The 22,465-nt window shown below is 53.5% G+C and overlaps 2 protein-coding genes across 8 annotated transcripts in view; both read right to left on the bottom strand.

The window, feature by feature from the left end:
* Positions 1-19,213, bottom strand: part of SLC7A9 (solute carrier family 7 member 9) — a 30,411-nt gene extending 11,198 nt beyond the window's left edge. Inside the window, exons 1-12 of one of the 7 annotated variants that reach the window (XM_062176144.1) lie at positions 19,131-19,213; positions 18,989-19,032; positions 18,224-18,284; positions 13,904-13,998; positions 13,014-13,126; positions 10,521-10,668; positions 10,016-10,258; positions 9,537-9,662; positions 9,240-9,339; positions 8,252-8,296; positions 7,909-8,032; positions 7,483-7,586 (exon numbers count right to left, since the gene is read on the bottom strand). In XM_062176144.1, the coding sequence (XP_062032128.1) occupies positions 7,483-7,586; positions 7,909-8,032; positions 8,252-8,296; positions 9,240-9,339; positions 9,537-9,662; positions 10,016-10,258; positions 10,521-10,668; positions 13,014-13,100 (977 nt within the window). In that variant the 5' untranslated portion in view covers positions 13,101-13,126; positions 13,904-13,998; positions 18,224-18,284; positions 18,989-19,032; positions 19,131-19,213. Of the gene's footprint in view, positions 1-7,482; positions 7,587-7,908; positions 8,033-8,251; positions 8,297-9,239; positions 9,340-9,536; positions 9,663-10,015; positions 10,259-10,520; positions 10,669-13,013; positions 13,127-13,903; positions 13,999-16,339; positions 16,681-17,014; positions 17,194-17,303; positions 17,580-18,223; positions 18,285-18,988; positions 19,033-19,130 lie in introns of those variants that run through there. The other 6 variants (XM_062176146.1, XM_062176147.1, XM_062176149.1 and 3 more) reach the window with 6 other exon arrangements.
* Positions 19,067-22,465, bottom strand: part of CEP89 (centrosomal protein 89) — an 85,230-nt gene continuing 81,831 nt past the window's right edge. The window contains exon 19 of the mRNA XM_062176150.1: positions 19,067-19,485. Within this exon, the coding sequence (XP_062032134.1) occupies positions 19,257-19,485 (229 nt within the window). The 3' untranslated portion in view covers positions 19,067-19,256. The remainder of the gene's footprint in view (positions 19,486-22,465) is intronic.

Below are 22,465 nucleotides of genomic sequence, written 5' to 3'. Positions count from 1 at the left end.
TCCGCTAGTTCACTCTGCCTCCCGAGTAGATGAAAAAATAAACAGAGTCGAGAAGAAGATGGTCTAAGCACTTCTTCAAAAAGTGGCCACAATTAAAGTTACCGTTAGAGACCAATGAAAAAAATGGGTTGGAACCTGGATCTGAAGTACAGAGAGGTGGAAAACGCAGGTGAGAAATACGGGAAATTCACGATCAGAAACAACGTAAGGCGAATTTAAAATGCAGAAAGCTTTACGACACGGAGAACAGCGCTGGACCTGAGACACCGAGAGCCCCGGATGTAGACATCGCAAAGAAGGAGAATCTTCCAGGCTGCTGAATTTAGACGATGAGCCCCTGAGTTAGCATGAGCTATAGCAAACGTCATGAGGAACGGTATCCTGAGTGATGAGGGAACATCTTCAGATTGGAATCCGATGTAAGTCAGCTGGCGTTCAAGACGCTGGCAAGGTAAATGCGCTTTCAGATGGACGGAGGCACCCACTCTGCACTCCCTAGTCTTCTCTAGCACGAGGACAGCTCACAGCAGGGGATTTCAAAGAGCCACGTTAGGGGCCGGTGCCGTGGCTCACTTGGTTAATCGTCTGCCTGCGGCGCTGGCATCCCATATGGGCGCCGGGTTCTAGTTCAGGTTGCTCCTCTTCCAGGCCAGCTCTCTGCTGTGGCCCGGGAAGGCAGTGGAGGATGGCCCAAGTGCTTGGGCCCCTGCACCTGCGTGGGAGACCAGGAGAAGCACCGGGCTCCTGGCTTTGGATCGGCGCAGTGCTGGCTGTAGCGGCCATTTAGGGGGTGAACCAACAGAAAGAAGACCTTCCTCTCTGTCTCTCTCTCTCTATCTCTCTACCTGTCCAAAAAAAAAAAAAAAAAAAAGAGCCATGTTAAGGAAAAAATGAACACATGTTGGCATGTGCTAAGTCCTGGGCTTTGCTTGGTTTGGTAATGACGTCACTTTTTTTGGAGGCAGGGGCTTGTCATAAACCAGGTATAGCTGGAAATACTGGACAGTGTGAAAGGGATTAGCTCTTGTAAAGGCAGGGAATTGGAACACCAGTCTGCCAGTAGGCAGTGATGTCAAATAGAGCATACTCACTAAAAGAGCAAACATGTAACCTGCACATAAAAATAGGGGGAATAAGGAAACTTTGATGGACTTAATTCAGGATGAGATTTTTAACAAGCCAAGGAAATAGAGTAATATGTTAGAAATTAAATGTCAATGACTGGCGCCACAGCTCACTAGGCTAATCCTCCGCCTGCGGCGCCAGCACCCCAGGGTTCTAGTCCCGGTTGCCCCTCTTCCAGGCCAGCTCTCTGCTGTGGCCCAGGAAGGCAGTGGAGGATGGCCCAAGTGCTTGGGCCCTGCACCCGCATGGGAGATCAGGAGAAGCACCTGGCTCCTGCCTTCGGATCAGTGCAGTGCACCGGCTGCAGCGGCCATTGGGGGGTGAACCAACGGAAAAAGGAAGACCTTTCTCTCTCTCTCTCTCTCTCTCTCTCTCTCACTGTCCACTCTGCCAGTCAAAAAAAAAGTAATCACATTGAATGTAAACACAGTGTTTGCCAGAGACAGGTTGGATTTGTCCAGACAGAATGAAGCCCGAGGACACTGAGAGGTTGGAGATAAGAGGAACCTGTGACCAAAAACAGCCCAAATAGAGTACCCACAGTGGCAGCAGACCTGTTAAGGCTTTAAAAAGACGGAGAGTTTCAGCTCACAGAAGGAATCATCTACCGAGATAGCAGAAGCCAGGGCCTTCGAAACAGCAGACAAAAACTGGGCCAACTGCTGTCATAGCAGAGGATGTGAACAGTACGAGTAAAAGGCTTGATAATGATACAAAAATATGAAGCAACTGTAGAAGATACATTATTGTCAAAGCCATAGAAAACGAAAGGTGACCCACAAAATAAGGTCTTTTAAAAATTTTTTTTCAGTGATGTGTTTACTTAATTTTTTATTTGGAGGGCAGATTGACAGAGCTTCACTCAATGCCACAACAGGCAAGGCCAGTCCAGGCCAAAGTCAGGAGCCCCGAGCTCCATCTGGGTCTCCCGTGTGAGTGGCAGGGGCCCAAGCACTTGGGCCATCTTCCACTGCCTTCCCAGATATGGATTGGAAGTGGAGCAGCCAGGACACAAACTGGCACCCATATGGGATGCTGGTATTGCAGGCAGTGGCTTGTTTACATGTCACTGCTGTGTTTACCTAATGATTTCATGCCTGTGCGCTTGCTTTATTTGAAAAGCAGAATGGCAGCTCTTTCACCTGCTGGTTCACTCCCCAAATGTCCACACAACGCAGGGCAAAGCAAGGAGCCAGGAACTCCATCAGGGTCTTCCGCTTGAGTGGCAGAGACCAAGTGCTTGAGCCATCTTCTACTGTTGCTCAGGTGCATGAGCAGGGAGCCGGTCTGAAAGAGGAGCAGCCGGGACTGGAAAAGGCACTCTTATGGATCACAGGTGTCGCAAGTGGCGGCTCACCCTGCTCTGCCACAGTACCCACCCCAAGTTTTATAACTTCTTTACAACTGGTGCAGAGTTCACATTCTATGACGCTACAAAGCAATAAGAAGGCAGGAACATACAGGCCAGTAAGACCCACCTAGTTAGAATTACATATTGAACTTCAAAACAGGCAGTGAAACTGGAAGGGCATTGATGGAAGGAAGATTTAGGCCCAAGATGATGCTGTGAACTACTTAAATTTCATCAGCTCTCCATAAATTAATACGTAAATGCCCTACATGGGGAGGGTGGGCTGGTGCTGTGGCACAGTGGGCTAAGCCACTGCCTGCAGCATCAGCACCCCATATGGGTGCCCGTTTGTGTCCCAGCTGCTCCACTTGCAGTCCAGCTCCCTGCTAATGTGCCTGGGAAAGCTGTGGAAGATGGCCCACGTGTCTGCACCACTGCCACCCGTGTAGGAGACCTGGATGGAGTTCTGGCTTCAGCCTGCACCAACCTGGACAGCTGCGGTCATTTGGGGAGTAACCAGCAGAGAGAAGATCTCTCCCCGCCCCCCATTGCCTTTCAAGTCTTTAACACATTTTTTTAACAGAAGTAGAGGTGGCACAGTCGTTAAGTTGCTTCCTGGGGTGCCTGCATCTCATATTGGGGTGCCCGGGTTTGAGTCCTGACTCGGCTTCTGATTCCAGCCTCCTACTCGTGGGCACCCTCGGGGCCAACAGATGACGGCTCGGGCACACGGGTCCCCGCCACCCTCATGGGAGAACCGGGCCGAGTGCCAGTCCTGGCTGTTGAGGCCTCTGGGGAGTAAACCAAAGGACGGAAGATTGCGCTGTGGCTCTGCCTTTCCATTTTTTTTAATGGAAGTAACTTTTGTAATTGGATTTAATTATGATAAACACATCTGGAAAGCTAAACAGGCCAGGAGAAGTCTGACAGCAGCATGAGTCCTACCAGATTTTAATCACGAAAGCTATAAACTGTTTTAAGAAGCATGACAATAACAAGAACAAAGCACAGTGAAACAGTGTAACAGGTACACATGGGAATGATAATGGCATTTCAAACCAAAAAGGAAAAAAAATGATTAAAAAATAGTAGTAGGGGCTGGCGCCGTGGCTTAACAGGCTAATCCTCCACCTTGCGGCGCCGGCACACCGGGTTCTAGTCCCGGTTGGGGCGCCGGATTCTATCCCGGTTGCCCCTCTTCCAGGCCAGCTCTCTGCTGTGGCCCGGGAGTGCAGTGGAGGATGGCCCAGATGCTTGGGCCCTGCACCCGCATGGGAGACCAGGAAAAGCACCTGGCTCCTGGCTTCAGATCAGCGCGATGCGCTGGCCACAGTGGCCATTGGAGGGTGAACCAACGGCAAAGGAAGACCTTTCTCTCTATCTCTCTCACTATCCACTCTGCCTGTCAAAATAAATAAATAAAAAAAATTAAAAAAAAAAAAGAAAAGAAAGTGATTTTCTAAGATATCACATGAAAAGTAAAAAAAAAAAAATAGTAGTAGGACAGCAGGTAAAGGATTGGAGAAAATAAAATTATAAGGGAACAGCTCAGTATATAATCTTAAAAGAAGGGAGGAAGATTTGTCTATGTGAGATAGAAAATTAAGAGTCCATTAGGGCAACATCCCCGATTGGACTCCATAAAAATGGTATACAACAGGGGCTGGTGTTGTGCAGCAAGCTAAGCCCCGACCTGCAATGCTGGCATCCCATGTGGAAGGGCTGGTTCAAGTCCCAGCTACTCCACTTCCAGCTCAGGTCCCTGCTAATGCACCTGGGAAGGAGGCAGATGCTGGGCCAAGTACTGGGTTTTGCCTCCCACATGGGAGACCTGGATGGAGTTTCTGGCTTTAGCTTCAGCCTGGCTCAGCGCTGGCTGTTGGGGACATTTGGAGAATGAACCAGTAGATAGAAACTTGCTCGGTCGCTCTCTCCCCGCCCCCTTCCTCCCTCTGCATTTCAAACAAACAAAACCCTTTTTAAGAAACATATACAGGGGCTGGCGCTGCGGTGTGGTAGGTAAAGCCTCTGCCTGCAGTGCTGGCATCCCATATGGACACTGGTTCATGTCCCATGTTCCAGTTCCCTGCTAATAGCCTCAGAAAGCAACAGAAGATGGCCTAAGTGCTCTGTACCCACATGGGAGACCCAGAAGAAGCTCCTGGCTCCTGGCTTTGGATTGGCCTAACTCCAGTGGTTGCAGCCATTCAGGGAGTGAAGCAGAGGATGGAAGACCTTTGTCGCTCCTTCTCTGTAATTCTGCCTCTCAAATAAATACATAAATACATATTTCAAAAAAATATATATACAACATAAATCAGTGTAACACAATCCCAACTGCAAAGGACAGGTAACTCCACTGAGATGGAATATTAGATCTCGCCTGGGCCTGGAGGTAGGAACAGAGATCAACGTTCGGCATGAGGGAGCTCTTGGGTTGATGGGAATGTCCTGGGATTGATTGTGCTGGGGTTCACACAGCTTTATAAACCTGCTAACGTAACTGAGCTGCACCTTTACTAAGGGTGAGTTTTATGGTACTTATACCTCAGTAGGGCTATTAAAGTTGTGTTTTTATATACTCAGAGTGAGCCATTGTTACTCATAATAGCATGAAAACATATGACTTCGGAATAAATCTGACAAAAGATGTGTAAGAACTGTAAACCCACAACTACTCCAGAACATTTTTAGAAAAAATCAGAGATGACCCAGGTAAACAGCAGTCCACGCCCGTGGAGTGGGAGACCCAGCACTTCCCCGTGCAGCCCTGCCCCCGAGCTCCCAAAGGCTCTACAATCCCTACAGACACAGGAAAACTGGTGACGCGTACGCTGATCCTTTGTCCCCCTTATCCAGATGGACCAAAGACCTAACTGGGAGACCATGCAAAGGTAACGGGAATGCCACAGGCCATTGGTCTGGACAATAGCTTCTCGTGTGTGACCCCAAGAGCACAAGCGGCAAGTGCAGACATTGACAACTGGGGTGGCAGCCAACTGAAAAGCCTCTGCACAGGACAGAAAACAACAGAGTGAAGAGGAAACCTTCCAGCTGCGAGAAAATACTTGCAAAGCACAATCAGACTGAAGGCTGACTTCCAGAGTACACAGGGAACCCCAGAGAACACGCAAACAACTGTGAAGGTGACAAAGGACCTGAACAGAAAGGAAGGCACACAGAGGCCACAGCTCCATGAAGTAGGCTCAGCATCACTTGTCGTCAGAGAAACGGGAATACAAACCGCAGTGCACTGTCTCACACCTGTTCCAGCGGCCGCTATCCAAAAAGTGAAGGTGAGGAGGTGGGGAAGACGCTCTTGGTGGGAACGGGAATTAGCGTAGCCATTTTTGAAAACAAAACAGGGGTTCCTCAAAAAATCAAAAATAGGGTTACTGTGAGATCCAGCATCCCACTTCTGGTTAAACTTCCAGAAAAGTCTAAATCAGTATGGCAAGGTGTTCATTGCAGCAGCAGTCACAATAGCCAAGATACAGAGGCAGTCCAGCACCCAGGAACAAATGAAAGGCTAAAAATGTGCTGTGAAGACTGGCTGTGCCAAGGGAAGTAAGCCTGGGCACAGAAAGGCAACCATCACATGATCTCACAGGTGCAATCCCAAAATTCCAGACTCCTGGAAGCAGGGAATGGCAGAGGGGAGGTGGCCTTGGAGGGGGTGCTGGTAGCCAAAGAGAGGCCAGAAGAAGGGGTTCTGGCACCTGTTGCCCGGCAAAGTGACCATGGTTAATCACAGTGTGTCACACAAGGGGACTTCAGGAAGGTTGTGGGAACTGGACTCAAAAATAAGTTTGTTTTGGTGCAAAAAGAATTCTGAAATCCATATTTTTTTTTCCATCACAACACATTTTCCATACACTTTTTAAAGACTGATATATTTCAGAGTTTCAGAATTCAAAGAATAGGTTCTAGGGGCTGGCGTAGCATAGCAGGTTACACTGCTGCCTGTGACGCTGGCATCCCATATGGTCACCGGTTTGAGATCCGGCCGCTCCACTTCTGATCCAGCTCTCTGCTATGGCCTGGGAAGGCAGTGGAAGATGGCCCAAGTGCTTGGGTCCCTGCACCCGCGTGGGAGACCTGGAAGAAGCTCCTGGCTCCTGGCTTTGGCCTGCCCCAGCCCTGGTCATTGCAGGCATTTGGGGAGTGAACCAGAAGATGGGAGACCTCTCTCTGTCTCTACCACTCACTCACTCTAACTCTGCCTTTCAAATAAATAAAATTTTTTAAAAAATACCATTCATATAGAAAGGCAAAAATCTAAAAAAAGAACACAGATGGAGAACTGGTACTGCATGCACTTGGCTTCAGCAGAACGATCTCTGGCGTGCCTCTCAGCTTTTCAAATGGGGACGTTGAGGTGGGCTCCGCTAGAGGCGTCCTCTGGGCCCCCTGGACTGCTGAGCGCAGGCTTTGGTGAGTGTGGCGGTGCTTCCGGGAAGGACCCCGCCCGGTGCGAGTGGACCGGGCTGCCACTGGTCACTGTCCAGCCATGTTGGGTCTCGAGGCCTAGAGGCCCGGCCTGTCCATCAGTGAGGTTGTATGGGAACTGACCGACAGCTGCTGCTGGCTGTGCCCTGCGACGGCAGGCTGGAGGAGCCACAGACGCTGCCAGGGCCCGCGAGCCCGGGATATTAACTAGTTGGCCCCTTAAATTCCTGGTCTAGTGCGTGTCTGTATTTTGATGCTTGGCGAATCTCAACAGGTGGAAAAATACAACATAAAACGTCCAATGCGTAAAGTCACCGGGCCGGTGGCACTGCCCCTGTCCCTCCGCCAGCCCCCTGCTGGGTTCAGCTGCGCCTAGTGTGGAGTGGCAGCCTTGCTGGCCAGTTGGCAGCATGGCGTGGAGCCCGGTCCCTTCTCTGACTGCCACGGTGCTCCCAAGGGCCCCGAGAGAAGGGTTTCAGCTGGCGGAGCCCCGGGGGCCTAGGGAGCTTGTCTTCTCCCGGGTAGGGTTATGCCCACCCTGGAGCCAGGGCCCCTACCTGCCAGCTGTGAAACAGGTCCCGTTAGCAGCACCGATGGTTGAAAACGCCACGAACACTGGGACAATCCATGCGGCTGGGTAGAGGACACGGTCCCCAAAGGTCTAGGAGGGAAGCGAGAGGGGTCCTGGAGGCCTTTCATGCCTCCAAGAGGCGCCCCCACCCACATCCCCCGTGGGCTCGGGTCCTCTGAGGATGGTGGAGAGAGCTGGTCCTGCAGAGCCTTTTTCCTTTGCCTTTTTCCTCTTCAGCGACCACAAAAATCCCCCGCTCCTGGGCCTCGCGGGTCCTTGAACCCTCTCTGGGACTGGCCCCGTACCCCAAGACTTAGTCACCCGGCAGTGGCCCCAGGGGACCCAAACCATGACCCGCCCTCACCTGTCTGTTCTGGCTGCCCTGGGGCCAGCCCTCAGCCCCCGCACTCACCACAGCCACGGCCTGGGACTGCAGCAGCTCCGTGGGCGTCATCACCGTGAAGTAGGAGATGTTGATGAGGATATAGCACACGGTCACCAGCGGGATCCCGATGATGATGGCCAGCGGCAGGTTTCTGGGAGGGCGAGAGCAGAGGGGCCGGCGGAGGCACTTCCTCCACGGTCCAGGGCCGCTCCTGCCCTGTCCCTCGGGCAGAGCCAGGGGACATTTTCACACTGGAGTTCTCCCCCTCAGCCGCTTGTGCAAGGCAACACCACCCAGAAATAAAGGCAGCTAGGGCTCTGCCTCGGGCCAGCTGCCAGTGAGAGGGGCCCTGCCCTTCCGGCTCCCCTACCTGAAGGGGTTCCGGAGTTCTTCTGTGATGTAATTGAGTTGATTCCTGCAGAGCAGACAGAACCTTGAGTTTGGTTTGTTTTGCTGAGGCATGTTGGAGGCTGTCTCTCTCTCTCTCTCTCCGTCTCCCTGCCTCAAGGTGTGGTCTCTGCCTCCCACCACAGCCAAGTCCATGCTGCCCCACGCCCTTGAACCTCCAGAGCTCTGGGCAACATAAAGCTCTTCTCTTTATAGTTACCCGACTGCAGCCATTTCACTATAGCAATGAAAAAAGGTTCTAATGGAGGAGGGAAGCACACGAAACATTGGCCTCATTCAAGATTCTCCGCCATCAGGAAACACCCCGGCAGGAATTCAGGGAAAGTTCTGGAAGGCCTGGTGACAGCGGAGTTCGGGGTTCTACCACGACCTGCACCTCTGGCAGTTTCCACAGGAATCCTGTGGATTTTCAAAAGTAATCAGGAGCAGCAAGAAGCCAGGTGCTCTGAATAAAACGGGAGATCCTTTGTCTGCAAAGGGAATGAAACCTAGAAATGGTTCTCGGGAAGGAAAGACCAGCCTGGTGGGCGGCCGCCATTGCCCCTTGAGACCCATCAACAGACTCTCATCAACCAAGCCCACGAGTCTCGAGGTGGAAACACGAGCGCTGTTGGATGTTCTCAGCCTTGGTGAGTGCTTGGGCATCGTGGCTGCCTCTCATCCAGCTGCGCCTGGATTTGCCAGGGAAGGACCGTGCTCGGGGCCCCACCACTGCCTGCCCTGGGTCAGGGACAGGCGCCCCGCCAGAACTGGGGGAAGCACGGGTGTCTGGGTGTCTCTGGGACCTCAGAGGAACAAAAGATAAGGAGTTGGGTGAGTCACATACGGGAAATGTGAAGGTGACTTTGAGGGTTACACTGAACCCCAGAAGGGGGAAGTCCCTGCAAGAGATGAACTTAGTCTGAAGGAACCCCGCCCGATTCGTGCCATCTGAGGAGTGCCCAGCTCACCAGCCATCGTAAGCCCAGAGCCCATTGTACAGTGCCAGACTGATGGCTCCCACTGAAACTTCCGCACCTTCGAAGGAACGTTCGAAATTCTTCGTGTTTCCTGTAAGTGAGCCAGACAGCACAAGGTGGGTGTCAGCTGAGCACACGGCAACTCTGCGCTCATCTCTGTGTGAGAGAAGGGTTCCTCCGCTGGGAAGCGGAGACCACTGGAGCCCTGCCAGGCGTCCTCCGAGACAGGCTCCCGGGGCAGGATGGCTCTGGGTGGCGGGCCCGCCCTCCCGTCCTGCCGCTGGTCACCTTGGGCCAGGAGGACGAGGCCACTGATGATGATGATGGCCACGATCACCAGCTTGGCCGCTGTGAAGAAGTTCTGCACGTAGCTGCCCAGCCGCACGCTCAGCGAGTTCACCGTGGTGATGAGCACTGGGGGGGGTCAAGGGGGCAGCGCTCTGCTTGTGGGGTTTCCAGGAGGCCCTGCCGGGAGCTTCCTTTCTGCCCCCCCCCCCCCAGTGGGATTTATCTCCTGCATGCCAAGAGGGTAGGATCCAAACAAAGGGGTTTCAGGACCTTGAAGATGCCCTTTGCGACCCAGGGCCCTGCTGCAGCCGCAGCCTGCACACGCGCGGCTTCTCAGCACCACAGGGATGGCCAGGGCCAGGAGCCAGCCCTGCCCTGTCCCCCCCTCACCCCCAGAACGGCTTCTCTCCGGACGTGGAGGACCAAGGTCAGACTCCCTCTGTGCTGGGGCTGCCCGGGTGGCAGGTGTGGGTACTCACTGATGGCTGCGGCGGCCAGGCACTTCACGACGACTTTGGGAGGCTCGCAGCCCGAGTAGAAGGGCGTCGCCACGTACTCAGAGAAGCTAAGGCAGATGATGGCAAAGGACGAGGGCTTCATGACCATCAGGCTGGTCCAGGAGAAGAGGTAGGCGGGGATGGGGCCGAAGGCCTCCATCAGGTAGGGGTACTCACCCCCCGACTTGGTGATCATGGTGCCGAGCTCCGCAAAGCACAGAGCCCCTGGAACACACAGAGGAAGGGTTCCCCAGAGCCCACTGTGAGGTCTGCCCTGGTCTGAGGAAGGCTTCAGCCCCCCGTGTGAAGGCTGGTGCTCAGGCCAGCCCGGCATGGTCCTCTCCCTCCAAGTGGCCCCGCAGTCCAGCCCTGGGTCACTGAGTCGCAGCCTGATTGGCCCTTCCCTGCCCAGGCCCATGGAAGGGGAGCCCAGCATCAAAGGCAGGGCACAGACAGCGCTGGGGGCACGGGGAGCGGCACCCGATACCTAGAGTCCCAAGGACCCCGCAGGCCGCCCAGACGATGAGACAGGGTCCCACAGCTTCCGTGTTGCTGAGCACAGACTTGGGGGAGATGAAGATCCCAGAGCCGATGATGGTGCCCACGATGATACAGATGCCACTGATCAGACCCACCTGGCATGTGAGGAGGGAAGGGGAGAGTCCACGCTGCCAGAGACCCACTCAGGGCCAGAGGGGCCCCCAGCTGAACCCGGGCCCAGGGCCCAGACACTTGCAGTTTGTACTGCTGCAGTGACAATAGCTGGACACTGTTCCTGGAGCTTGGCTTAGAAGAGTGTCAAGTCGGCGCCAGCCCTGTGGCGTAGCGGGATAGGCCACTGCCTGTGATGCCGGCATCCCATATGGGGGCACCGGTTCATGTCCTGGCTGTCCACTTCTAAACCATCTCCCTGCTAATAGCCTGGAAAAGCAGCAGAAGGTGGCCCAAGTGCTTGGGCCCTGCACTCCTGGCTCCTGGCTTCAACCTGGTCCAGCCCTGTCCATTGCAGGAGAGTGAACCAGTGGATGGGAGATTCTCCCTCCCCACTCCTCTCTCCTTCTCCCTGTCCCTTTAACTCTTTTAACTAGATAAATCTTTTTTAAAATGTATAAAGGAATAGCTTGCTGGGAAAAAAGAACATCAAGCGGATGAATCCCCAGTCCAGTGCGTTTTTTTTTTTTTTTTTTTTTTTTTTAAAGACGGATCGATTTGAAAGGCAGAGTGACAGAGATGTTCTGTCTGTGCCTCCACACCAGCCCCCGGCCCCATGACTCAGCATGCCCCATCATCCCATCTTACAGAGGAGCCAGCTGAGGAGTGGAAGGTTAGGTCGCAGCCTGTAGTTATGTAGCCAGGCAGGACAGACCTGGCTGGTGTTCCGCGTGCCTAACGGAAACACGCAGGCGCGTCGAGCAGTCAGGTCAGCGTCAAGAAAAGCCCTTCTGATGCGTCCCTTACTGGGCACAGCAGAAAGTTCTTCAGTAGAGGAGAGCCAGAGCCTGCAGTCCTGGCCAGAGGCGCCACGTGGGGGCGAGCAAGGGAGGCCTCCCAGGGACAGACACTCTGGCAACCCAGAACTTTCCTTGATGCCATTTTGCAGAGTGCGCTTTCTGAGAACACAACCTGGAGCAGGCCCATGCTCCTATGAAGCTCGCGAGCAGGCAAAACTGACCCGCAGGGATAGGAACTCAGGGCTGGGGGCCTTCCTGGAGAGGGGGCGAGGGGAGTTTTCTGGGCCGCCACATTTGTCAAGATTCACTACACTGAGCCCTCATGATGCACGCATTTTGCCATTCGTAAGTTACGTACCAATCAAGGCAAGAAGCCTGACCCAGGACCCTGCTCAAAGCCTCAGCCCTTGGACGTGGCCAAGGCCTGACATCCAGAGCCCCAGGTCAGTGAGCCCAGAAGGTGGGGATGACCTGACCTGGACTGCAGGCTGGCCACGCCTGAGCACACCTGGCACACCTGAGCAGGGGTCCCTCTGAGCTGTCCTCTCCTGGGCCCTCCTAAGAGGCCAAGGTTTGGCTTACAAATGTCTGTCCCAAATCCTCCCTCTGGCCCACGGATGCTGGTTCTGAGTTACCAAGCTCTGGAGCCGCCTGAGTCTGGGACAGGCTGCGGATTTGCTCAGCTGTGCCCTGCTGCAAGGCCACCATGGCTCCCAGACACCATCACTGGAAGCAGGCCTGAGACTGGCGGCGGCAGGGCGGGTGCTGCTGCCCCGTCGCCCAGGACCCCAGGACAAGCAGTCAGGCCAAGCCGCTGAGTCTTGGTGAACCCCTTCCTCTGTCCCTGACACTGCCAGGCACCCCCGCCCAGACCTCCACCGCCTATCCTGCCCTTGAGGCCTTCCCTGAGCCTGCCCTTGTTCTGAGAACACTCTGGGGCCCTGCTCCCCTCGTCCTGTGAGCCAGGAGCCTCCCTGTCCTCCCGTGTCTGGCCCCTGATGTTCCCATACAGCGCGGACTGGCACAGCGTGGAGCCCCGGGCCCCTTCCTGCTCCCACTCCACTCTGAAAGCGCCCCTCCTTCCAGGCCCGGACCAGCCCCAGCTCCCTGCCACACCGCAGCCCCGCCTGTTTATCCCTGTTGAGCCCCACGAAGAGAGAAGTGGCTACTGCTGAAGAGACTCACACCTGTGAGGACAGGTGCGTGGCCAAGGTGCCCCAGCGGAGACCCCAACCATCACCAGGCCCTCTCTGACCAAGTGCAGGCCTTCCACATGCTGGGCCAGCAGGCAGAAACACACACATGAACGTCATGTCTGCCTGTGTGAAGTTCAAGAGACTATGCCGAGTCCAGGGTGGGAGGGAAAGAGGGACACAGAAGTGTGGGGAGGATTGCTCGCTAGAGATGTGGCTGACGAAGGAAACCACACCATCGGCTCACCCTAGGCACCACCGGGGACCCTCCTGCCCCTGCCCCTCCTCCAGACACCCCAGGCCTGGGAGGACCAGCCGGGGGCGAGACCACCTCACCTCCTTTTGGAGGCTTGTGGTCTTGGGTTCGTCGCTCTGGATGGACTTTTCATCTTCTCGCCGTCTTCTCGGGACCGTCTCCCCCATTCCTCCCTCCCGCTAGCTCCAGGAGGCTGCAAATAAAGCACAGGTGGGGTCTGGATCCCGCCAAGCGGACCAGACACAGACGGCAGCCCCGTCAGGGCCCTGCCTTGCTCAAGGGTCTGGGACTCCAGATACAGCCAGTGTATTTAAAAGCAAGGTGCCATTGTCAGCCTCTTAGGCTTAGTCCCAAGGAACAATATGCCGTGAGTACAAAGCTGCTTCAAAAGATTTATGGGAAATAGAATGAAAAGTTTATACAGGGCTCTTGAAAATGCATAGTAAAGGAAAAGCTATGCTCGGATTTCAAGGTTTTCTGGCATCCAAGTAACCTGTCTTTTCATTTGATTTTTTCCATGAGGTTTTTGAAGTTCCCCTGGATTGTTCACGCAGGGGGTGGGGTGGGGTGGAACCTGCCTCCAGGGTCCATCCCCAAGCTCCAGGGCTTGTGTTGCACCTGAGTTGCCTTTGCTGTCGCTCCCAGTCCTCAGCTGTGACGCCCTTGGAAAGGATGCTTCCTCCAGGGGCCAACATGGCTGTTTCCAAAGTCAAACTGGCTTAACGCACACTGGACTACCCTTAGCAGAATCAAGTCCAATGCAGGAATTTTTTTTTTCCCTTTTACAACTCCTTTGCAAGACTAAGGTACCCCTTGTGGGATAACACACAAGTTCACTGATGCAATGCATGAAAAATTCTACTGAGAAAACCGGTTCCAGGCTGAACTAGGTGATGGTCATGTCGGTGAATCCTCTTTCCAGGCCCCTGCAGGACGGCGGCAAGCCCTCCCGTCACCCCGCTGGCCTTACCTTCCTCCTTGACCTTGCCGTGCCAAAGGACCTGCCGACCCGGCTAACTGCCCGTGTCTGCACAGCTGAGCCCTAGGAATGGCCATGTCTTGTGCCTGGGAGTGAAGGAAGCCAGCAGGTACAGAGGTCAGCCATGGTAATTATTAAACTCCACGGTAATTATTAAACACCTTTGTTCCCCCTTAGAAAGCAGCTTAAAAGGTGAGAGTCAGGAAATCCCACCCCACTCCCCACCCCCCCTGCCATCCAGATGTTTTGTTTACTTTTCACTCCATTTTTCTTAAAACCAGATTCTCCTGCATCAGTTGCAGAACTCTCTCCATAGAGCAGAAATCCTGCTCTTATTTGTGAATCAGAAGAGATAAGCTTTGCAACCAACTCTTTTGTTACCCTAACAGGCTGTGTTCCCCATTGGAGCCAAGCAGGGCCCACAAGAACTGCTGTGTCTGTAACTTAGCTACGGCTTCTTCCCCGCCCAGGATCCTCCCACGTCCCCTGTGGTTCTGAGCAGGTGGAGGGTGGGCAAGGGCGTCCTGCTCACCGCTGCCAGGACTGGTTGTGGTGCCACCTGGAACCCCAGTGGGGCCTTGCGGGGAGGCCTGGGGCCGGCTGCTCTACACAGCTCTGCACAGTGCCCATCAGGGCTGGCACTGGGGCCGTTCACACAGGTCAGACCCCTGCTCAGTGGACGACAGACGCAAAGGGGGTCCCAAAGGGCACCAGTCCCACAATCTCATTTGCCTGATGGGGAAACTGAGGCCACAGAACTCGGACTCTTGACATGGGACGTGCATTTGAGTCTGGCTCCCCTGGGAAGGGGACGGAGGTCATGGGTGGACCTTGGCAGCTGCTGTAAACCCTACTGGCAGGCAAGGCCAGTCTCTGGGAAGAAGCTCCTTATCAGCGAGACAGGAGGGAACAGCAGAGGCTCAGCATCAAGTGTGGGAGCCAGGGCATTGTCACTGTTATCTTCAGTCAAAACTCCCTGATAGCAGGATGGGCACAAAGGTCACCCAGGCAGGGCCTGGCCAGGCTCACTTTGGGGCAGCCAGGCCTGTTCTCTTCCGGAGGGGCCTGAGAAGCTTGTCCCCTTCCCTTAGGAGGGCCAAGGCTCCTCAGCTGCCCCAGGCTTGTTGGGGGTGGCCCCGGAAGTATGTCCTACCACAGCAGCATGTCCATCAGAGCGTCCGGCCCATCTGTATTTGCAAAACACTACAGAGTGCTCCCTCGGTCAAGGATGTCCCCCCATGGGTCAGATACCAGGTCAGGGTGGAGCCAGACAGCCTCACAACCCCACCCACCAGCCCCAGGGCCTCAGGCTCTGAATCTGTAAAGAAGGGTCAGGGATGGCATACGCCTCCACCCTCCCCCACCCAGGGCCCTTGGGAAGGGCTGCAGGTTTCCCATTGGACTTCAGCCTTTTATGAGTGCAGAGGAGCTGCTGGGCTTCTAGGGACAGGCACTGGTTTGCCACACCTGGGCATGAGGGTCCTTTGTCAAGTCAGAGATCTCTGCGTCAATTCATTTGAGGCCCATGTGAGCATTTTCTAAAGCTGTGTCTCTTGGGGGCCGGCACTGTGGTGTAGTGGGTAAAGCTACACCTGTAGTAGGTACACCTGTAGTGTTCAAGCTACCGCCTGTAATGCCAGTATCCCATATGGGTACCGATTCAAGTCCTGGCTGCTCCACTTCCTATCCAGTTCTTTGCCATGGCCTGGGAAAACAGTGGAAGATGGCCCAAGTCCTTGGGCCTCTGCATTGGGGACACCCGGAAGAAGCTCCTGGCTTCGGATCGGCCCAGCTCTGGTCATTCCATCTGCTGGGATGGAAGACCTCTCTGCCTCTCCATAACTCTGCCTTTCAAACCAATAGATCTTAAAAAATAAAAATAAAATAAAATAATTCACTGTATTATAAAAAATAAAGCTGTGTCTCTCACCCAACTTCCAACCCAACAGAGCAAACATTCAACCAATTGTCATGTGCTTTTTTTTTTTCCCTTACGGCAAATACCAGGTATTTGATTCAAAAACCAGAGATGTTCTCCCATTAGGCATAGGAGCTTTGTGCTTCTGGGCCTGAAGTTTGCCTCCCTGCAGTCAGTCTCTTTTTCTAGTTAACCTCCTAGGAAGCCTCCTTCAACTCTGTTATTTCCTAAGACTCTGCTAAAGCTTTTGACCTTCACTTTGAAACTGCTTTTTCCAATTGCAAAGACACTCCCAGTTTGCTGATGCTGACGCCACCTGCGTTTTTTCTTCTCTTCGGCTTGTATCAGGTCCCCTCTTCCTGTCATGGTTTTTAAAAACGTGTTTACGCTGGCAGCGTGCCTCCTCCTGCAGTCTCTGGGCGTCTTATTCTCTGGCTCCCTCTCCTGAGACAGAGGCAGGGTCTTTGGCCGACGTTCAGCCAGGGGCCGGATCCTCCCTTACCACTTACCAGGCTGGTGCTCCAGTCCTGCCTGAAGTTTTCAAATGTTCTTCCAATGTCTTGCGTCTGAATTTGCTGGGCCCTATATTCCTTTCTACTGATGCTGGCAGTAGTTTGGGATCTTGGGGAGGTCTGATAGACAGCTGTGACAGGAATGACAGATGCTCACTGACCTGCTAATTTCCAACCAGAGGAACTTGTGTCAAGGCTATGGAATGTGCAAAGTCTTTCAATATCAAGGACTGATAGTCATACCATAAAACAATTACCAGGAAGAACAGGAATCTGAAACTCTTATCTGGGAACCATCTATGTATCACTCCAGGAACCACTGGCAGGGCGCAAGGCTGCCTTAGGACTTTGTCAGACATTTTCATGTGTTCCAAGTAATTTTTTTTTTTTTTTTTTTTTTTTTTTTAGTGGCTAATCTCCTTGGGAAAATCAGTGCTCTTTCTTGGAATTTTCTCGTTTTCCCCTACAACATGATTTCCTGTCCTGCTCCCTAACCCCACACCTCCTCACTGGTCATAGTCATTACTCCTGATCTCCTGATTCCATGGTCACCGTGGGGAAAGGCTGTTAGCTGGTGAGGTCAAAGAGAATTCTATGTAATCAAAAGATTTTAAAAACAAGTTATCATTTGGGGGTTGTCTGGCACAACAGCTAAGACATCACTCGGGATACCTGTGTTCTGTATCAGAGTACGTGGGCTTCTGTTCCAGCTCTGATCCCGATTCCAGCTTCCTGCTAACGCACACCCTGGGAGGTGGCAGGTGGTGGCTCCAGTACTTGGCTTCCTGCCATCCACATGGAAGACCTGGACTGAGCTCCTAACTCCTGGCTTTGGTCTGCCCCAGGTCCGGCTGTTCCAGATAGGAGATCTCTTTCAATTTCAGATAAATATTTAAAGAAAAAACGACTCGCATTTTTGGTCATCCGCCTTCCGTCTGCCTGGCACACCACCCTTCCTTACGGGACTCTGGAGGGCTGCTGACCAAAGGATCCTGGGTCTCCAGCCGCAGTGGAGGGCTCAGGACTCCAGCTCAGCCGAGGGGACTCCCTCTGCCAGGCCTCTGCATCCTGAGTGGAGAAGTGAGGGGAAGGCTGACAGCATCACCCCCCGCCAGATCCTGGTTTGTGTCCTTCTCCAGACATTGTTGTGAGCACCCACTGCACATTTCCAAAATATTCCTGTTTCCCTCAACACTAGGCAGCCTCCCTCCTGGAGACTCGCAGCAGAGATGGACAGAGCCCTCCCGGCAGGCCCAGCTCCCCCAAGCCCGCCTGGCCTCATTTCCCCTCAGCCTCCGGCCCCAAACCCCCTGCTCCTCTTGAGGTCTCGCGTCTGCTGACACTCCCCGTTCCTGCGTTTCTCCAGCTCCCCAAGCCCTGCATATTCTGCCACGTCCACGGTTTACCCAGTCCTCCAGGAAGCAACCTAGCGGCCTCGGTCCCTCCCTGGCGCCTCGAGCACGCTCCGTGCCTCGCAGCTGTCTTGTCTCTCTAGGCCTTGCCTCCTTCGCCCTGCTCTCACCCTGGGCTCTCAGCCCATCTGCCTGTTCCCTGTAGCATCCAGCAGGAAGCTGGGCAGAGGCCCAGTGCTCTGTGACCCCCACCCCTGCCCTGGGTGGGGGCACCAAACTGGGAAAGTACATCTGTAATGTATGGTCGACTTAACGCAGAATCTAAGACCTCACTTCTCAAGGGAATAAAATGCTCCCATAAAAGGCGGGCAAAGATGGGGTGTCAAAAGTAGGGAATGATTTCTCTCCAGGGAATGACAACGGCAGCGTTTCCTCTGACAAGCCAGCCCTGGCCATGCCACTGGTCAGCTGGGCTACAGGTTACTGGGTGGTGGGTGCACATCTGTGAAGTAGCACCCAGGTTACTTACAATGCCATCTCCTGGGGAGATGATGCTCCGCTGGGAATCCTGTTGAGTCTTTCCATCCTTTCTAAGAGAAAATTAAATGAGAATGGTTTACCTGGTGAACAGGCTTAAAAAATGGAAAGAGCTATGGTGTTCTGTATGGCTACCCACGTGCATAACTTCTGTTCACAAACCAAAAACCTGCGCTGGGGCCTACTTCACGGCTCAGCACTTGCCTGCAAGGGGACTGGGGAAGGACATGTCCTAGCACCTGCCCCTTCACCCCATAGCTTAGGGCCCTGTGCATGCTTGGGGCGAGTGGCCCTCAAGAGCTGGCATGTCCCCACAGGAAGGCCCAGTGTGTGGGTCTGCAAGGTGGAGGTCATCCTCCATGGGGGTGGCACATACGGCACACAGTGGGACAGTGCCATGGCCCTCTGGCATCTTTCCAGGTGGGGGGTGGGGATTCCACCCTGTTGCTCAAAGTCAGGCTCTCATCAAAGGGGTGGGGCCCTCTGTGGCCCAGGATAAATGGGCTGGGAGAGAGGACAGAACAGGTTTTGTACGACTTACCCAGGACTAGAGCTTGTTATTCCACTGAACAACAAGACACAACCCTCAGTGCGCACCCGGCTGCCGTGACTGCTGCTTCCCCATGGGGCCTGTCCTCACATCCACCCATCAGACACACAGCACGACTGCTCGGCCCGCCCCTCCGGCCCTCCAGGCCTTCCCCGGCTGTAGATCAAGAGCTGGGAGGAAGGCCAGCACAGCAGGCCACCAGCTAACCTGAGCAACGGGTACCATACAGCCAGCTGGTCTTGGTGGCAACACTGACAAAAGAAATATTTCGGCAGTTACAAAAAGGAGAGAGGCGGTAAATTTTCAGCAGTATTATTAAAATAAAGTAAAATGTTAAAAACAGACTAACGTCCTGGAATATCTTCTCTTCATGCCCCCAGCAGTGCCCTGCATCTTCCTGGCAGTGGCTGCCTCTCCTGCTGGGGACTGGGCGCCCTTCCTGGCTGGTGCAGGGCATGGCTGTCAGGCTCTGGGCCTAGTCAATGGGCTCTGACAGACTCTGGTGGGCGGTGGAAGGAGGCGTCAGGTCACAGAAGCCATCCAACATGTCTCCCTGAGTGATGCCACTGAGGCAGGCGTCCTCCGGAGGTCTGCTGCTGTCCCACGTGCCTGTCCTCCCCGGTGTGGCCTGCAGAAGGCCGCGGATTCTTTGGTTTTCCTTGGAGGTGGACTCCCAAACAACCTGAAGTTCACCTTCCATTTTTCTGAGAGAAAGAAACAAAACAAAGGAGAAGAGCACAGTTTAAAACATACGGATGTGGTGAGCGCTTGGTGCAGAATTCACTTGCTGCTTAGGGGAGGTTTTTATCACATACTGGGAGTCCGAGCTCAAGTCCCGGCTCCGCTGCGGATCCTGGGAAGCAGCGGTGATGACCCGAGGAGTCGGCTCCCTGCCCCCAGGAGCGCCTGGCCTGCCTTCAGCCCGGCCCAGCCTGCTTGTTCCGGCCTTCAGATGGAAGATTCTCTGGCTCTCTGCCTTTCAAATTAAAAGCAATGAAGAAACTAAAACATATTTATGGAGCTCTATGAATCCTGAGTAGAAGAACTTGGTTGAGGGCTTGGCGCTGTGGTGCAGTGGGTAAAGCCGCCACCTGCTAGTGCCAGCATCCCATATGGACACTGGTTTGAGTCCCAGCTGCTCCACTTCTGGTCCAGCTCCCTGCTAATGGCCTGGGAAAAAAGCAGTGGAGGATGGCTCCTGGCTTCGGCCTGGCCCAGCCCTGGCTGCTGTCACCTGGGCAATGAAGCGGAAAATGGAAGATCTCTCTGTGTCTCCCTGTCTGTGGCTAACTCTATAAATAAACAAATAGATAAACCTTTCATAAGAAAAGAAAAAGAAAGAATGCTTGGTGTCAGAGAACAAAGGCCCCTGTGCTCGGGCTCTGAAGCAGCAGACTCCAGTGTGAATGAGGCACCCAGACCCGGCAACAGGAAAAACAAAAAGGGATTTCTTACTTCTCCCTCTTTAAGTTTTGCCAATTTAAAAAAAATTAAACATTTTGTTTATTTATTTTAATCCACTTGAAGGGCAGGGCAAGAAAGGGAGAGAGGGAGGAGAGGGAGAGAGAGGGAGAGAGGGGGGGAGAGAGGGAGAGAGAAGGAGAGAGAGAGAGAAATATCTCCCATCTGCTGGTTCACTCCCCAAATGCCAACAATACCCAGGGCTGGGTCAGGCTGAAGTCAGAACCCTGGAACTCCATCCGGCTATCCCATGTGAGTGGCAGGAGCCCAAATACTTGTGTCTCTCAGGAAGCACCAGCAGGAAGGTGATGGGAAGCAGAGCAGGGTGGACTCAAACAAGCATTCTGATCTGGGATGTGGGTGTTCCAAGGGACAACTTAATCTGCTGCTCCATACTATCAGCCCAGCCTTTTCCTTACTCTGGCATCAACGTCAATTTGAAGAATTAACAGGTGCATGTATAATCATAAAATATGGTAACTGTGGGTGGATCTAAGCCAGCCAGAAGCCACAGCACCTTGGCCTGGCTGAAGGTACCCACCCGGCACAGGTCCTCCCCAGGTGATCTGGTCAGCACTCAGGGACTTTTCCCAGGGATCCATCCACAAAGTCTTGATGGGCCCACACATGAACAGCAAGTTAGGGGACAACAGGGGGAGGGGTTTGAGGAGTGGGACTCACCACTGAGGACACAGAGACCCCCAGCCTGGACCCTGTGCCCAGAGGAAGCCAAGGCTTGTGAGAAATAAGGGCAGCAAAGCAGTTCTTTCCTGAGCCACCAGGCGCCAAGTTAGGGCCTGGCAAAGGTATCCACGTCCTCCCAGGGCTGTGGGCCACTCAGAAAACAGACCAGGCTACCAGCCTGCGCTTCTCAGGGCAGTGAGAAAGCAAGCCTCTGCGGGGGAGGAGGAGCAGGCCTCGCCTGGGTGGTGGGGTAGAGAGGTCACTCCACAAACACTGCCAGGCTGCTCTGGCCTAGCAGGGAAACGTGGCAGTACTATTTAGTGGGCAGGGCAACGAGGTTCAGGGAAGACAGTGACACGCCCACTTGTCCAGAGTCATTTTTCTTGTCGACTGTTGCTTCCTTCCAAGGTCCATGATGCCCACTGAGTGCTGGGCACAATTTAATTAGACTATCTCTAAGAAATCCTCAGACTTGGGTTCCTGGCACAAATTACCCAACTACTTGATAAAGCACAGCAATCATATTTAAATGTATGAACTCAAAGAACAGGAAATCTTTAAGGGCAGAAAAAAAAAAATAAAAACTAAACTGAAACCAAAGAGACAGTCAAACAAAATGTCAGTATTGTGTGATGACAAGAGCCAATGCGCCAAACCCAGATGTTTGTAGAAGGGAGTAGATTCTGAGTGACATAAATTCTCGGGACTGACTCAGCCCCACATTTCTCTTCTTCTTAGAAATGCTTCCTAGAACATGTCACAGAACCAGGCAGGTGAGTGGAGGCATGTGAAGGATGTATACATAGAAGATCTCTGAGATTCAAAAGAAAGCTGCTCTAAGATGCTAAGGGTCTCCCAGAGACAGTCCCCACTGGGTCTGTTCTCAAATGGATCTAGAGTGTCAGTCTACACTGTTCTTTATGATTGAGCATTCCCAGACTCTGATTACCTAATCAAGGGTAAAGGCATTTTTGAGACAATCAGGAAAAAAATTCAATGACTAGATTAAAGAGGACATTGAACACAGCTAAAGAGAGAATTAGTACACTAGAATATTGAGCAGAAGAAATGATCTAGAATATAGTTCAGAAAAACATAAGATTAATACATTATTAAACTGCCTGCAGTACTGGCATCCCATATGGGCACCGGTTGGAGTCCCGGCTGCTTCACTTCCGATCCAGCTCTCTGCTATGGCCTGGGAAAGCAGCAAGATGGCCCAAGTCCTTGGGCCCCTGCACCCACATGGGAGACCAGGAAGAAGCTGCTGGCTCCTGACTTTGGATCGGTGTAGCTCCGGCCAATACAGCCATCTGGGGAGTGAACGAGCGGATGGAAGACCTCTCTCTCTCTGCCTCTCCTTCTCTCTGTATAACTCTTTCAAATAAATAAATAAATCTTTAAAAAAAATTATTCCAGGCCGGCGCCGCGGCTCAATAGGCTAATCCTCCGCCTTGCAGCACCGGCACACCAGGTTCTAGTCCCAGTTGGGGCACCGGATTCTGTCCTGGTTGCCCCTCTTCCACGCCAGCTCTCTGC

This window comes from Lepus europaeus, chromosome 19 (assembly GCF_033115175.1).
Source record: "Lepus europaeus isolate LE1 chromosome 19, mLepTim1.pri, whole genome shotgun sequence".
Lineage (NCBI taxonomy): Eukaryota > Metazoa > Chordata > Mammalia > Lagomorpha > Leporidae > Lepus > Lepus europaeus.
This window is presented reverse-complemented; position numbering and strand designations above follow the sequence as displayed.